This window comes from Cetorhinus maximus, chromosome 21 (assembly GCF_964194155.1).
Source record: "Cetorhinus maximus chromosome 21, sCetMax3.hap1.1, whole genome shotgun sequence".
In the NCBI taxonomy this organism is placed as follows: Eukaryota; Metazoa; Chordata; class Chondrichthyes; order Lamniformes; family Cetorhinidae; genus Cetorhinus; species Cetorhinus maximus.
In genome coordinates, this window is record NC_135899.1 from 72,564,773 (window position 1) to 72,579,434 (window position 14,662).

Consider the following 14,662-nt stretch of genomic DNA (forward strand, 5'->3'; position numbering starts at 1 on the left):
GAATGGCATAGTCACAGCCCCGAATTAATATTGCAAACTTATAAAAATAACTCAGGAGGAACAATATCCAAAATTCAATGCCCTTCAAATTTTTCCAAAAACGGATTCCTCACAATGGTCATTGCCTGGCACTTGTGTGACGCAAATTTTGCTTGCTGTTTTTCAGCCCAAACCTGGATATTGTCCAGGTCTTTCTGCATTTGAACATGGACTGCTTCAGTATCTGAGGAGTCGCGAATGGTGCTGCACATTGCACAATCATCAGCAATTATCAGCGAACATCCCCACTTCTGACCTTATGTTGGAAGCAGCTGAAGATGGTTGGGCCAAGGACAGAACCCTAAGGAACTCATGCAGTGATGTCCTAGAACTCAGATGATTGACCTCCAACAACCACAACCATTTTTCTTTGTGCTAGGTATGACTCTAGCCAGCGGAGAGTTTTCCCCCTGATTCCCTTTGGCTCCAGTTTTACAAGAGCTCCTCGATGCCACATTCGGTCAAATGCTGCCTTGATATTGAGGGCAGTCACTCTTGCCTCACCTCTGGAGTTTGGCTATTTCGTCCATGATTGAACCAAGGCTGTAATGAAGTCAGGAGCTGAGTGACCCTGGTGGAACCCAAACTGAGCATCAGAGAGCAGGTTATTGCTGAGCAAGTGCCGCTTGAAAGCACTGTTGATGACCCCTCCCATCACTTTACTGATGCTCGAGAGTAGACTGATGGGGCAGTAATTGACTGGGTTGGATTTGTCCTGCTTTTTGTGGACAGGACATGCCTGGACAATTTTCCACATTGCTGGGTAGATGCTAGTGTTGTAGCTGTGCTGAAACAGCTTGACTAGGGGCGAGGCAAGTTCTGGAGCACAAGTCTTCAGTACTATTGCCGGAATATCGTCAGGGCCCATAGCCTTTGCAGTATCCAGTGCCTTCAGCCATTTCTTGATATCACGTGGAGTGAATCGAATTGGCTGAAGATTGACATCTGTGATGCTGGGGACCTCAGGAGGAAACCGAGATGGATCATCCACTCAGCACTTCTGGCTGAAGATTGTTGCAAATGCTTCAACCTTCTCTTTTGCACTGATGTTCTGGGCTCCCCCATCACTGAGGATGGGGATATTTGTGGAGCTTCCTCCTCCAGTGATTTGTTTAATTGTCCGCCACCATTGACGACTGGAAGTGACAGGACTGCAGAGCTTAGACCTGATCCGTTGATTGTGGAATCACTTAGCTCTTTCGCTTGCTGCTAGGCACGCAAGTAGTCCTGTGTTGCAGCTTCATCAGGTTGACACCTCATTTTTAGGTATTCCTGGTGCTGCTCCTGGCATGCCTTCCTGCACTCTTCATTGAACCAGGGTTGATCCCCTGGTTTGTTGGTAATGGTAGAATGGGGGCTATGAGGTTACAGGTTGTGGTTGAGTACACTTCTGCTGATGTTCCACAGCACCACACGGTTGCCTAGTCTTGTATTGCTTAGATCTGTTTGAAATCTATCCCATTTGGCACGGTGGTAGTGCCACACAACACGATGGAGGATATCCTCAATGTGAAGATGGGAATTTGTCTCCAGAAGGCCTATGCAGTGGTCACTCCTACCGATACCATCATGAACAGATGCATCTGCGGCAGGCAGATTGGTGAAGATGAGGTCAAGTCTGTTTTTCCCTCGCCACATGCCACAGACGCAGTCTAGCAGCTATGTCCTTTAGGACTTGGCCAGCTCGGTCTGTAGTGTTGCTACCGAGCCACTCTTGGTGATAGACATTGAAGCCCCCCACCTAGAGTACATTCTACGTCCTTGCCACCCTCAGCGCTTCCTCCAAGTGGTATTCAACATGGAGGAGTACTGATTCATCAGCTGAGGGTTTGGGGGGTGTGGTTGCGGTTATCAGCAGGAGGTTTCCTTGCCCATGTTTGATCTGATGTCATGAGTGTTCATGTAGTCCAGAGTTGATGTTGAGGACTCCCAGGGCAACTCCCTCCCAAATGTATACCACTGTGCTGCCACCTCTTCGGAGGGACAGGACATACCCGGTGATGGTGATGTCTGGGAGCATGACCTCTATTGTTCCGTGAGTATGACTATGTCAGGCTGTTGAGACAGCTCTCCCAATTTTGGCACAAGCACCCAGATGTTAATAAGGAGGACTTTGAAGGGTCAACAGGACTGGGCTTGTTGTTGTTGTTTCCAGTGCCTATGCCCAATGCCAGGTAACCCATATTATTGACTTTTTAGCGGATTGATATCAGGCCATTTCAGAAGGCTATGGGTCTGGAGTCATATGTAGACAGATTTCCTAAAGGGGCATTAGTGAACCAGATGGGTTTTTACGACAATTAACAATGGTTTCATGGTTATCATCAGACTTTTAATTTCAGAGTTTTTTTTATATTGAATTCAAATTCCACCACCTGCCATGGTGGGATTTGAACCCTGGTCCCCAGGACATTACCCTGGGTCTCTGGATTACTGGTCCACTGACAATATCACTACACCACCACCTCCTATCCGCTTCTTGGCAGGGCAGCGGGTGCATCGCATCCGGAGGTTCCATGCCTCACGGAGGGCTGAGGGAGCCCCCTATGGCAACGGCCACCCATCGTGGTCCTGCCAACATCTCTGGAGGTTTACTCCTCCGATCGCCAAGGCCTCCCTACTTACCTCCCTTGGGCTGACAGCCTGAAGAGCCAGCCCACTTTACTTAATTAGCCAATGGGCCCAAGTGAAGGCCAGTCAAATGGCTGCCATCAGGAACATTGCAGCCATGTTCCCACTGCCCAACTATATTTCCTCGGAATTTGTATTTGGTCTGGATATGAGGGCCTATCCAGTGTCATTAAAATCCCAACCATTGCATCTAGAGCCCCCATACCTGTTGCAGCCATGTTGTTGGTTGACCCTTTAAACAAACGTTAAGCAGTGTGTAAATAGTGCATGCACTCAATGGACCTGCGTGGTCCAAGCTTCAAAAACATGCCTTAGATCAACTGGAATAACTGTTTGACGTCATGATCTAACAAGTTGGGAGGCTTCTGGCGCACACATGCATCCTCTTCCCTTTATGCAGAGCTGAGTGGGACCACATCAGAAGCAGCCTGAAGTTCTGCGCAGGCCATTCTGAGGGTTTTTGGCTTCTGCCACTGGCTTTCTAGCACAAAGAATCTTAAATAATTTGACAGTTCAAAACAAATGTTTTTGATAAGAATTGAGTAAAGCTTAAAAAAGCTTACCGTTTCCTTCAACAAATTGCTCCAGAAAGTCCTGAAAATCCTTTGGTTTCTTCAAGAAATGACCGTATTTGTGAAAGTGATATGATGACACAATCACATCCTTGGGATTTCTGGCAACATAAATGATCTGGATTGGGAAATAAATACAAGAACAACAAAGTCAGTCGCCAACTGCTGTGGATTTATTTCTACCTATACTGGGCAATAACGGCCCAAACAATTTAGTTGTCTGACCTATTTTTCTCAATGTTTTCTGCGTGCTTGTTTCATCCCTGCTATTTTGATTCTCTATCCCTCTCCTTTTTCGTCTCTTAACTGATTTGTCTATTACTTTTACAGAATGTATAACTAACTACCTCCTATCTTATAGAAATGTCACCTTGTATAGGGGATTACAGTCAGGCCTATGAAAGTAAGAAAAAACATTGAATCCATTCCCAATATCACAAGGTATATATTGCCTAGGAAGGGCGTTTTAATTCACCCAGCCAGAAAGACCTTACTAATTCCTGATAAAAACAAAAAGCTAAAAGCTACTGCGGATGCTGGAAATCCAGAACAAAAACAGAATTACCTGGAAAAACTCAGCAGGTCTGGCAGCATCGGCGGAGAAGAAATCAGTTAACGTTTCGAGCCTTCGTGGCCCTTCGGCAGAACTGAAGCATAGTTAGAAGAAGGGAGAAATATAAATTGGTTTAAGGTGGGTGGGTGGCGGTGGGGGGGGGGAGAGAGAGAGAGAGAGACATTGAGGGTGTGGTGATTGTGGAGATGAGCAGATAATCAAAAGATGTCACAGACAAAAGGGTCAAAGAGGTGTTGAAGTTGGTGATATTTGTCTAAGAAAAGTGCTAATTAAGAATGGAAGACAGGATATTCAAAGTACAGCTCTAGTGGGGGTGGGGTGGAGAGACTAACGAGGTTTTAGTTTTAGATTTAAAAATAATGGAAATAGGTGGGGAAAGAAGAATCTATATAAATTATTGAAAAAAAAGGCGGGGGGGTGGGGGGGAGAAACGGGGTGGGGATGGGGGGAGGGAGTTTAAGATCTAAAGTTGTTGAATTCAATATTCAGCCCGGAAGACTGTAAAGTGCCTAGTCGGAAGATGAGGTGCTGTTCCTCCAGTTTGCGTTGAGCTTCACTGGAACAATGCAGCAAGCCAAGGACAGACATGTGGGCAAGAGAACAGGGTGGAGTGTTAAAATGGCAAGCGACAGGGAGGTTTGGGTCTTTCTTGCGGACAGACCGCAGGTGTTCCGCAAAACGGTCGCCCAGTTTGCGTTTGGTCTCTCCAATGTAGAGGAGACCGCATTTGGAGCAACGAATGCAGTAGACTAAGTTAGGGGAAATGCAAGTGAAATGCTGCTTCACTTGAAAGGAGTGTTTGGGCCCTTGGACGGTGAGGAGAGAGGAAGTGAAGGGGCAGGTGTTGCATCTTCTGCGTGGGCATGTGGAGGTGCCATAAGTGGGGGTTGAGGAGTAGGGGGTGATGGAGGAGTGGACCAGGGTGTCCCGGAGGGAACGATCCCTACGGAATGCCGTCAGGGGGGGTGAAGGGAAGATGTGTTTGGTGGTGGCATCATGCTGGAGTTGGCGGAAATGGCGGAGGATGATCCTTTGAATGCGGAGGCTGGTGGGGTGATAAGTGAGGACAAGGGGGACCCTATCATGTTTCTGGGAAGGAGGAGAAGGCGTGAGGGAGGATGCGCGGGATATGGGCCGGACACGGTTGAGGGCCCTGTCAACGACCGTGGATGGAAAACCTCGGTTAAGGAAGAAGGAGGACATGTCAGAGGAGCTGTTTTTGAAGGTAGCGTCTTCAGAACAGATGCGACGGAGGCGAAGGAACTGAGAGAATGGGATGGAGTCTTTACAAGAAGCGGGGTGTGAGGAGCTGTAGTCGAGGTAGCTGTGGGAGTCGGTAGGCTTGTAATGGATATTGGTGGACAGTCTATCATCAGAAATTGAGACAGAGAGGTCAAGGAAGGGAAGAGAAGTGTCAGAGATGGACCATGTGAAGATGATGGAGGGGTGGAGATTGGAAGCAAAATTAATAAATTTTTCCAGGTCCCGACGAGAGCATGAAGCAGCACCGAAGTAATCATCGATGTACCGGAGAAAGAGTTATGGGAGGGGGCCGGAGCAGGACTGGAACAAGGAATGTTCCACATACCCCATAAAGAGACAGGCATAGCTGGGGCCCATGCGGGTGCCCATAGCCACACCTTTTATTTGGAGGAAGTGAGAGGAGTTAAAGGAGAAATTGTTCAGTGTGAGAACAAGTTCAGCCAGACGGAGGAGAGTAGTGATGGATGGGGATTGTTGGGGCCTTTGTTCAAGGAAGAAGCTAAGGGCCCTCAGACCATCCTGGTGGGGGATGGAGGTGTAGAGGGATTGGACATCCATGGTGAAGAGGAAGCGGTTGGGGCCAGGGAACTGGAAATTGTTGATGTGACGTAAGGTATCAGAGGAATCACGGATGTAGGTGGGAAGGGACTGGACAAGGGGAGAGAGAAGGGAGTCAAGATAACGAGAAATGAGTTCCGTGGGGCAGGAACAGGCTGACATGATCGGTCTGCCAGGACAGTTCTGTTTGTGGATTTTGGGTAGGAGGTAGAAGCGGGCCGTCCGAGGTTGGGCGACTATCAAGTTGGAAGCTGTGGGAGGAAGATCTCCAGAGGAGATGAGGTCAGTGACAGTCCTGGAAACAATGGCTTGATGTTCTGTGGTGGGGTCATGGTCCAGGGAGAGGTAGGAGGAAGTGTCTGCGAGTTGACGCTCAGCCTCCGCGAGGTAGAGGTCAATGCGCCAGACAACAACAGTACCACCCTTGTCAGCGGGTTTGATGACAATGTTGGGGTTGGACCTGAGAGAACGGAGTGCAGTGAGTTCAGAGAGAGACAGATTGGAATGGGTGAGAGGAGCAGAGAAATTGAGACGGCTAACGTCACACCGACAGTTCTCAATGAAAAGATCAAGAGAAGATAAGAATCCAGGGGGAGGGGTCCAAGTGGAGGGAGAATATTGGAGGTGGGTAAAAGGATCCGTTGAACGGGGAGAGGACTCCTGCCCAAAGAAGTGAGCACGGAGACGAAGACGGCGGAAGAAGAGTTCAGCATCATGTCGAGCCCAAAATTCATTGAGATGAGGGCGTAAGGGTATGAAACTAAGTCCTTTACTGAGCACTGAACGTTCAGCATCGGAGAGGGGAAGGTCAGGGGGTATAGTGAATACGCGGCTGGGGCTGGGATTGGAAGATGGGGTGAGGACGGAGGGACAAGCAGGGGTGGAGGGTCCCAGATGGGTGTTGGAGTCGATGAGTTGTTGGAGCTTGCGTTCCTTAGCACTTGACAGAAAGAGAAAAAGTTTCTTGTTGAGGCGACGGATGAGGCGAAGAATAAAATGAAACTGGGGGCACGCGCAGCTTTGAAAAAGGGTGCGGCGGTGCTGCTGGAGGGAGAGGTCGAGTGTGTTCATATGGCGGCGCATGGCACTGAGTGTGGATCTCAGAATGCGACGGGAACAGCAGTCCGAGAAACGTTTTATGTCCCGGAGATACCTGTAGTCCTGGGTGGGTTCGAAACAAGAGGGATGGAATTTCAGTTGAAATCCACGTGGGGTGAGTCAGAGACGGAGACAGTCACTGAGAAAGGAGATATGGCTGTGAAAGCGGGTTTTAGTAAACACAAACACTCCTTTCAAGTGAAGCAGCATTTCACTTGCATTTCCCCTAACTTAGTCTACTGCATTCGTTGCTCCCAATGCGGTCTCCTCTACATTGGAGAGACCAAACGCAAACTGGGCGACCGTTTTGCGAAACACCTGCGGTCTGTCCGCAAGAAAGACCCAAACCTCCCTGTCGCTTGCCATTTTAACACTCCACCCTGTTCTCTTGCCCACATGTCTGTCCTTGGCTTGCTGCATTGTTCCAGTGAAGCTCAACGCAAACTGGAGGAACAGCACCTCATCTTCCGACTGGGCACTTTACAGCCTTCCGGGCTGAATATTGAATTCAACAACTTTAGATCTTGAACTCCCTCCCCCCATCCCCACCCCGTTTCTCCCCCCCACCCCCCCGCCTTTTTTTTCAATAATTTATATAGATTCTTCTTTCCCCACCTATTTCCATTATTTTTAAATCTAAAACTAAAACCTCGTTAGTCTTTCCACCCCACCCCCACTAGAGCTGTACTTTGAATATCCTGTCTTCCATTCTTAATTAGCACTTTTCTTAGACAAATATCACCAACTTCAACACCTCTTTGACCCTTTTGTCTGTGACATCTTTTGATTATCTGCTCATCTCCACAATCACCACACCCTCAATGTCTCTCTCTCTCCCCCCCACCAACCCCCCCAACCCACCTTAAACCAGTTTATATATCTCCCTTCTTCTAACTATGCTTCAGTTCTGCCGAAGGGCCATGAAGGCTCGAAACGTTAACTGATTTCTTCTCCGCCGATGCTGCCAGACCTGCTGAGTTTTTCCAGGTAATTCTGTTTTTGTGACTAATTCCTGACCCTGCTGAAAGCACCTAACTGATTTCCATTCTTGTTTTTCATGATTTTCTACCTTTGTATGAAAAACACTTCCTGTTATCTAATTTCATTTCCCAATTTCATTTAAAATAGCTTTCAGTATTTACCACCTCCATTCCCTTGACTGTTACATTCCTCTATAAGATAAACACTTAAAAAAAACTCTTATCCAGGATGAAAAAGACAAGTGTCCCCAATCTTTCCTCCTAACTTGGACCTCTGACAAAAATATCATCAGCTTCATAGCTTTTTGTTGCCAATTAACATACTTTGTCCAATGTATTTCATGATTTGTAAGATGTTCCTTCAATTTTACTTTTGTTTTTTTTTTCATTGGATGTGAGCATCACTGGCAAAGTCAGCATCCCTATTTACCTTTGAGCTACATTCTTAACCACTACAGTCCTTATGGTGTAGGCACACCAACAATCTGTTAGGAAGGATATTGGTCTTGCCAGCTAATTTGGTCTTGTCAGCAAATTTGATTGATTTGCAGCAAGTTTTTAAACTCCAAGTCATTGGGGGAAATTTTAACCTCCCAATATGGACAAGTGTTTGAGCAACAGATTAAAAGACCAGAAATTGGCAGTATGTGGGGAAGCATGCAGAAATCTGCCAACTTTTGCATTTAACTTAAGTATATTTGGTAGCGTGGCCGTGGTCAAGAAGATCTGAAATTTAAATGTGTTAACAGGCAATTAAGTGAAGTTTAAACCCTAGATAATGTCTTTAACTCTGCGCACATAGGTTTGCAGGGCTGTCTGGAATTCTCCAGATGAAACAGCAAGATATTAGTGGGGATTGACAGGGCTGAGCAATTGACAGGTACAAATGGCTTTAATCAATGACATATGACAGTCGGTTCCTTGCCTAAGTGAAAGACTTTTGCTCACCAGACATGTTCTCAGAGAGATGTTTCGTTGTTTTGGAGATGATTTCCAAAACTTTGGAGGTTATTTCTGCTATCAGTGAGATTTTTACCTTTGGCCTGCACTTCCTAGTTGTCAGCCTTCACAAAAACATGTGAGCTGCTAATGCAACTCTACATTGAACATCTTATGAAGAGCAACAACACCTACACCAACAGCAGGAGTAGCAGCTGGCTTCTCCTCAACCAGCTGCACAGAACAGAAGGAATGAAGACAGAGCTCTAGCTTCCAGGAGTTGATACCCCCAACGTTGGGTATATTGGCAGAGGTTTCTGTACATGACTGAACACCAATGTTTTAGTAGGCTCAGACTTTCCCGGCAGGTGGTTGCTGATATTTGCATCTTCCTGGAAGAAAACTTTCTGTCAAGTGGACTAAGCTGCTATAGCTATATGTTGCCAGTGATCATCAAGGTCACCACAGCTCGTAATTTATATACATCCAGCTCCTTCCAGGAACACTTGCTGAATCTCTCAATCTTTTGCCACACTTGAATCTCCCAGGTTGCAGATGCCATGTTTGCCAGGGTCAGCAATTACATACACTCTACTACTGATTAGAATGAGAGGGCGCTCAGATTTGCTGTACTGGCTGGATTCCCATGGGTCCAGGGAGACATAGGTTGCACATATGTGGCATTTGAGGTGCCCACAGAAATATTTATCAGCCAAAAGGAATTCTGCTCCATCAATGGTCCACAACCACCAGAGGATCATCATGCATGCCATTGCAAAGTACCCAGAAATTTGCCATGATGTCTTTAACCTGCACCAGTCAAATCTCCAATAGATATTCAAAACAGCTGCACAGGGAGAAGGTCCTTTCAAGATGGCAGCAGGTGGCTGTAAGTCAATGAATCCCATTTTGAGGGAATTTTGCCCAATTAAAGTTGGCCCGTTTGTTTGCATTTTTATGCCAATATTGAGTTCATTTAGGCTATGAGGCACAGATGAGAACCAGGAATTTTACAAGCACTGGCCTTAGGACTGTGGGGAAACGAGAGAAAACAAGGAATGAAACACAGAGATTTACTGAGAACTGTTGCAACAGTTTTGTCTGTTTCAGGCTCTAATATCAAAAAGCCATGTTGCTGCATAAGGAGGAGTGATCGGGGCACCAGGTGTAGTTTATGGGTCAGTATTTTTGATGATCAATGTTAAGTTAGTTGAAGTATTTCATTTAGTGGTTTGTATGGTTAGTGTTATTTTTTAATGTGGTTAGTGCTCTTTATGTTTTAGTATTTGTTAAACAGTTAAATAGGCTGAAAGCTAAACAGACAATTTTAAATATCGTAGCTAACATGGTAGGAGAGCTTACACTAGTCACATGTGCATCCTGTGCCATGTGGGAACTCCAGAACACTTTTTGTATCCTGGAAAACCACAACTGCTCCAGAGTTGAGCTCAGAGTTTCTGTGCTGGAGGGGCAGCTGGCATTACTACTGTGCATAAGAGAAGCCAAGAGTTTGTGGGTAACATGTTTCAGGAGATGGTCAGCTCACAGCTGCAAAAAGCTCAACAGGAGAGGGAGCAGGTGACCACCAGACAAACTAGGAAGAACAGGAAGGCAGGGCAGGCATCCCTGGGACTGGGAACTCACAAACATTCAGTGTTAAATATCAAATGAGGGTGATGACACCTCGGGGTGTGCAGTCAATGGCAAATCCATGGCACAGGGGCATAAGAAAATGGATAAATATAGTTAATGTAGGAGATTCAATGGTCTGGGGGCGGGGGGAGGGGGGGGCAGGTTTTTCTGCAATCACAGAAGTGAGTGAGTCTTGCATAATGTGTTGCTGTACAAAGCTACCCCACTATAAATTTCTACACAGCAACTAAACCAGGCACACTGAGGGAATGCCTAGTCACAAGGACAAGGTTGAGGCTGCTGTTTATCACTGTGGTCATACAAGTCACATTGATCATCTAGAAGTAGTCACAGTAGTATTATAGTTGTAGGTTTTAGTTATTCCAGAAGAAAATGTATCACATTGATGAAATGCATCACTAATATACTGCTAGAGCAGGTTGTCAAGCTGGCAATCTGTGGGCCACATTGTGGCCGCTGAAGTCATTCTATGTGGCCCCCGGAGCTAGTTTTCAAACTGCCAGTCAGACATGTAAGTAGATTGGAAGATTATGCAAGGTGCTGCTCCTCCAGTCACAGGCTGTTCCCCTCCCATGTTTGCTGCTGATAGCAGCAGCAAATGTGGGAGAGAAACAGCCTGTGATTGGCAGAGCAGCAAACACCAGTTGCAGTGTGTTTGCTGGGGGGAAAGAGGTTTTATTTCAGCGGGAGGTGGGACTGGTGGTGGGCCAGAGTGCCCGGGCCCCGGAGGTGGGCAAGAGGGCCGGGGCCCCGGGGGCAGGTCAGAGGGCCAGATCCCTGGGGGTGGATCAAAGGGCCAGGGCCCTGTGGCGGACCAGAGGGCCAGGGTCCAGGGATAGATCAGAGTGCCGGGGCCCGGTCGGGCATGAGAGTGCAGGGGCCCGGAGGGGAATTGGAGTGATGGGGCCCTGGGATGACGAGGCTGCTGGGGGCCCTAGGGAGGAGAGGCTGGCTACAAGGCCTCAGAATAAGAAGTCACAGAGCCTGGGGAAGAGGCTGACTGGCATGTGTGAGTGAATGAGTTTGCGTGTGTTGTGTGTGTGCATGTGGGAGTAAGAATGTGAGCGATTGAGTGTGTCTATGTGGGAGTGAGAGAATGAATGTGTGTCTGCCTTACTCCCAATCTCGGTTTCTCACTTGCTGTCACCGCCACACACCAACACATAGACACACCTACTCGCAGTGGGTGAGGGTGAGTGAATGAGCACCGTGACACTGGGAGTAAGCCTGGCACACACACTCCCATCCTCATGCTCTGGTCATTTTTATTAATTACTCTTTTTTAACTTAGCAATTTATTGCAATGACTGCTTTATTTTTGCTCAGCAATTGTTTCTTTTCTTGATGCCTCAACTTGTTTTTGAAATTCATGTTTAAAGTTGCGCCAAACCTTATCTTCCTGAAATTTGCTCATGGGCCCCTTGAGTGAGCAAAATTGGAAATGTAGCCCCCTAAGTGAAAAGGTTGGACAAGCCTGTGCTTGTCCTTATAAGAACAATATGATCAGAGTTTCTTTTCTGTATTTTTGAACATAATTTGAATAATTTAAAAAGGGTATAACTATTTCTGAAAAATAAATTGGTCAATACAGCTACAGGCAACAATATGTAATTTCAATGTATCCAACAACTCTTATTATGTTGCAATTCTATTTAAAATTTGTTTAAAATGCACCTTGATCATTTTATTCTTCACACAATTTGGAGCCATGTGGTAGTTCAAGTGTGTTGTCAACAGCTGATAGTCAGTCCAACCTGGCTTGAATCCAGCATACTCTATCCATGGGGCTTTACGATAGAGCTTCTTGCCTTTGCTGTTAGCATCATTGCCACTGCTTAAAATCTGACTTGCAATCTGCTGCATCCAAAAAGTTCCTGAATCAGGGGATATAAAATAATTACCAGTAAAAAGCAGGTTGGAAAGTGGTGCCTTGTGGTGTGGTAGCTTCTTATTCAAGTCTATGATGTAATTTCTTTTTGACTTTATAAGTAAGATTTCTGTGAGCGTCATTATTAATAGCAATATCATCACAAAAAGAGCAACTCTGTGGTTACAAGGGGAGGCTGCCCCATGCTTTGGGGCAGTGGTGCACACATGCACTCAAAGCAGGAAGGTCAGAATACTTTAAAATTCATTCAAGGGATGGGGGCTTTGCTGGCCAGGCCAGCATTTATTGCCCATCCCTAATTGCCCTTGAGAAGGTGGTCGTGAGCTGCCTTCTTGAACCGCTGCAGTCCATGTGGTGTAGGTACACCCACTGTGGTGTGAGGGAGGGAGTTCCAGGATTTTGACCCAGCAACAGTGAAGGAACAGCAATACATTTCCAAGTCAGGGTGGTGAGTGGCTTGGAGGAGAACTTCCAGGTGGTGGTTTTCCCATGTGTCTGCTGCCCTGTCCCTTCTAGATGGTAGTGGTCGTGAGTTTGGAAGTATCATTGTTCTGAAAGTGCCAGGTGCACTCTGCCCACTATTAAGTGATTGAAATGTAATGGTGTTCAAAATGCTATGCAAGAAGTCCTCACTTAAAGTTCTGGTTGTGCTTCAGAAAACCATCACTTTAAGTAAAATGACTAAGTGAATCATGGGTTCCCATAGGAATCAATGTTAAAGTGAAAGTTAGGTTCCTTCGGACATTTGCCCAGAAAAACCAGTGCACAAGTTGAAACATTGCACCATACGTGTACATCACATTGCGTTCATAGCTGTAATCACTTGGAAAATAAACAGCACTGAATATAACAGAAATACTATGTATGTTGAAATTAGATAACACTAAGTCACCCAAACAAGCAGAGTAGCACAGCTTCTGTCTCACCCACTGTGCTCCTGAAACTCAGCTTAACTTTTTGCTTGCTTTTCTATCCCACTCTCTCTTGCTCTCTCTCTCCATTCCCACTGTCTCTGCCTCTTTCCTCTCCTTTCCTATTCTGTCTGTGTGTGTCTCTCTCTCTCTCTCTCTCTCTCTGCTTTCTCTCTCTGTCTCTGTCTCTCTGGGCACAATTTTCCGTGCCCATTGCCGTCGGGTGTGTTCAGTGACGTGAGCGGACAATATGGCGAGAAGACCAAAAATCAGTTTCACAACTTCGGAAAACCTGTTTGCAATTATCCGCTCTGCCGGTCACTGGCGGGCCGTGTTTCCCACCGTCGGATGTTGGGAACTTCATTGTATTACATCTGCATATCATTATAAGGCCACCCCGCCAGAATCATTCCCCCATGCTGGATCGTCCAAGCATGATGCGTGATTGCACACCGACGTGTTTCACAACAGCATATATAAGGCATGCACTTGGAAGGTTGCACTTTGAGGGGAACTCAGAGGTGAGAGCACAGTAAGGTTGTGCAGCACTCGTGAGGGTCACCTGTTGGACTTCAAGGTTGAGGCGAGTTGGGGAGTGGGCGAGGGCTACACTGCAGTTGAGGCGAGTGGGGGAGGGTGATGCAAGGGCTGCCCTTCAGTTGATGGTAGTCCACAAGCACATGCCGGGTGGAGCAGAGCCACGTATCAGGGAAACCTTGTATAAAGCGACCATTCCTCCATAGGTGACACAGTTCAGATGCAGCCACATTAACATGCTTGGAGCTGGGCCTCTAGCTTATTTGCCCAATTAAGCAACGCAGAGACATGAAAGTACCACCAAGTACTCCAGAGCTTTTCACCCCTCGGGCATAGACTACAAACTACTGAGCATTTTAGTGGACTGCAGAACAGTTGGTGACTGCATAAGTTGTGCATTCTCCTTGCGAAACTGGCCTTGGAGCAATCACTGGTGGAAGTGCTCACAGCCACTTGCAAAGTCATCATTCTGGTTTGGACCAGTCTCCCCCATGGTTCAAGCCAACAGTCCAGTCTTGCAGTGCGAGTTAGGAGAATGCCTGAGCTGAGAGCACAGCATGCATTCCAGTGAGCAAAGCTGTTGCCAGTCGGTCAGATGGAGTGGGGTAGAGGAGGGTGAGGTCTCGGGCAGCTATGCAGTGCACTAAACTCTGGCCATCCAAGTTCTTAGAACATCCAAGCTAACCAACGTGTCTCTCTCTTTCACCCTGCAGGAGGAGTACATCAGGAGCATGGAGCCTGGCGACCTAGCTGTATGCCTCATGGTGTACGGGAAGCAGACACGACAGAGAAGAGAGTGACGGAGGTGCCTGGTTGCGCAGAGAGAGGAGCAGCAGCCTCAGGAAGAAAGGGCAGCTGGGGCTCCCACACACGTCGCTGAAGAGACACAAGGGGCTGTTGCTGGTCGGTGCCTAGCTAGACCCAGGCTCTATAGACACCACCTGTCATCCTGCAGGTAACTGACAACCAGTGTCGCTGAAGAGCGCACATGTCTAGGGAACTGGTCAGTCATATCTGCC

The 14,662-nt window shown here is 47.0% G+C and overlaps 1 protein-coding gene across 1 annotated transcript in view; it reads right to left on the reverse strand.

Annotated features, from left to right (window-relative positions):
- Nucleotides 1–14,662, reverse strand: part of LOC144695992 (amine sulfotransferase-like) — a 49,064-nt gene that overhangs the window by 15,763 nt on the left and 18,639 nt on the right. Inside the window, exons 3-4 of the mRNA XM_078567147.1 lie at nt 11,982–12,181; nt 3,234–3,360 (exon numbers count right to left, since the gene is read on the reverse strand). Coding sequence (XP_078423273.1) covers nt 3,234–3,360; nt 11,982–12,181 — 327 coding nt within the window. The remainder of the gene's footprint in view (nt 1–3,233; nt 3,361–11,981; nt 12,182–14,662) is intronic.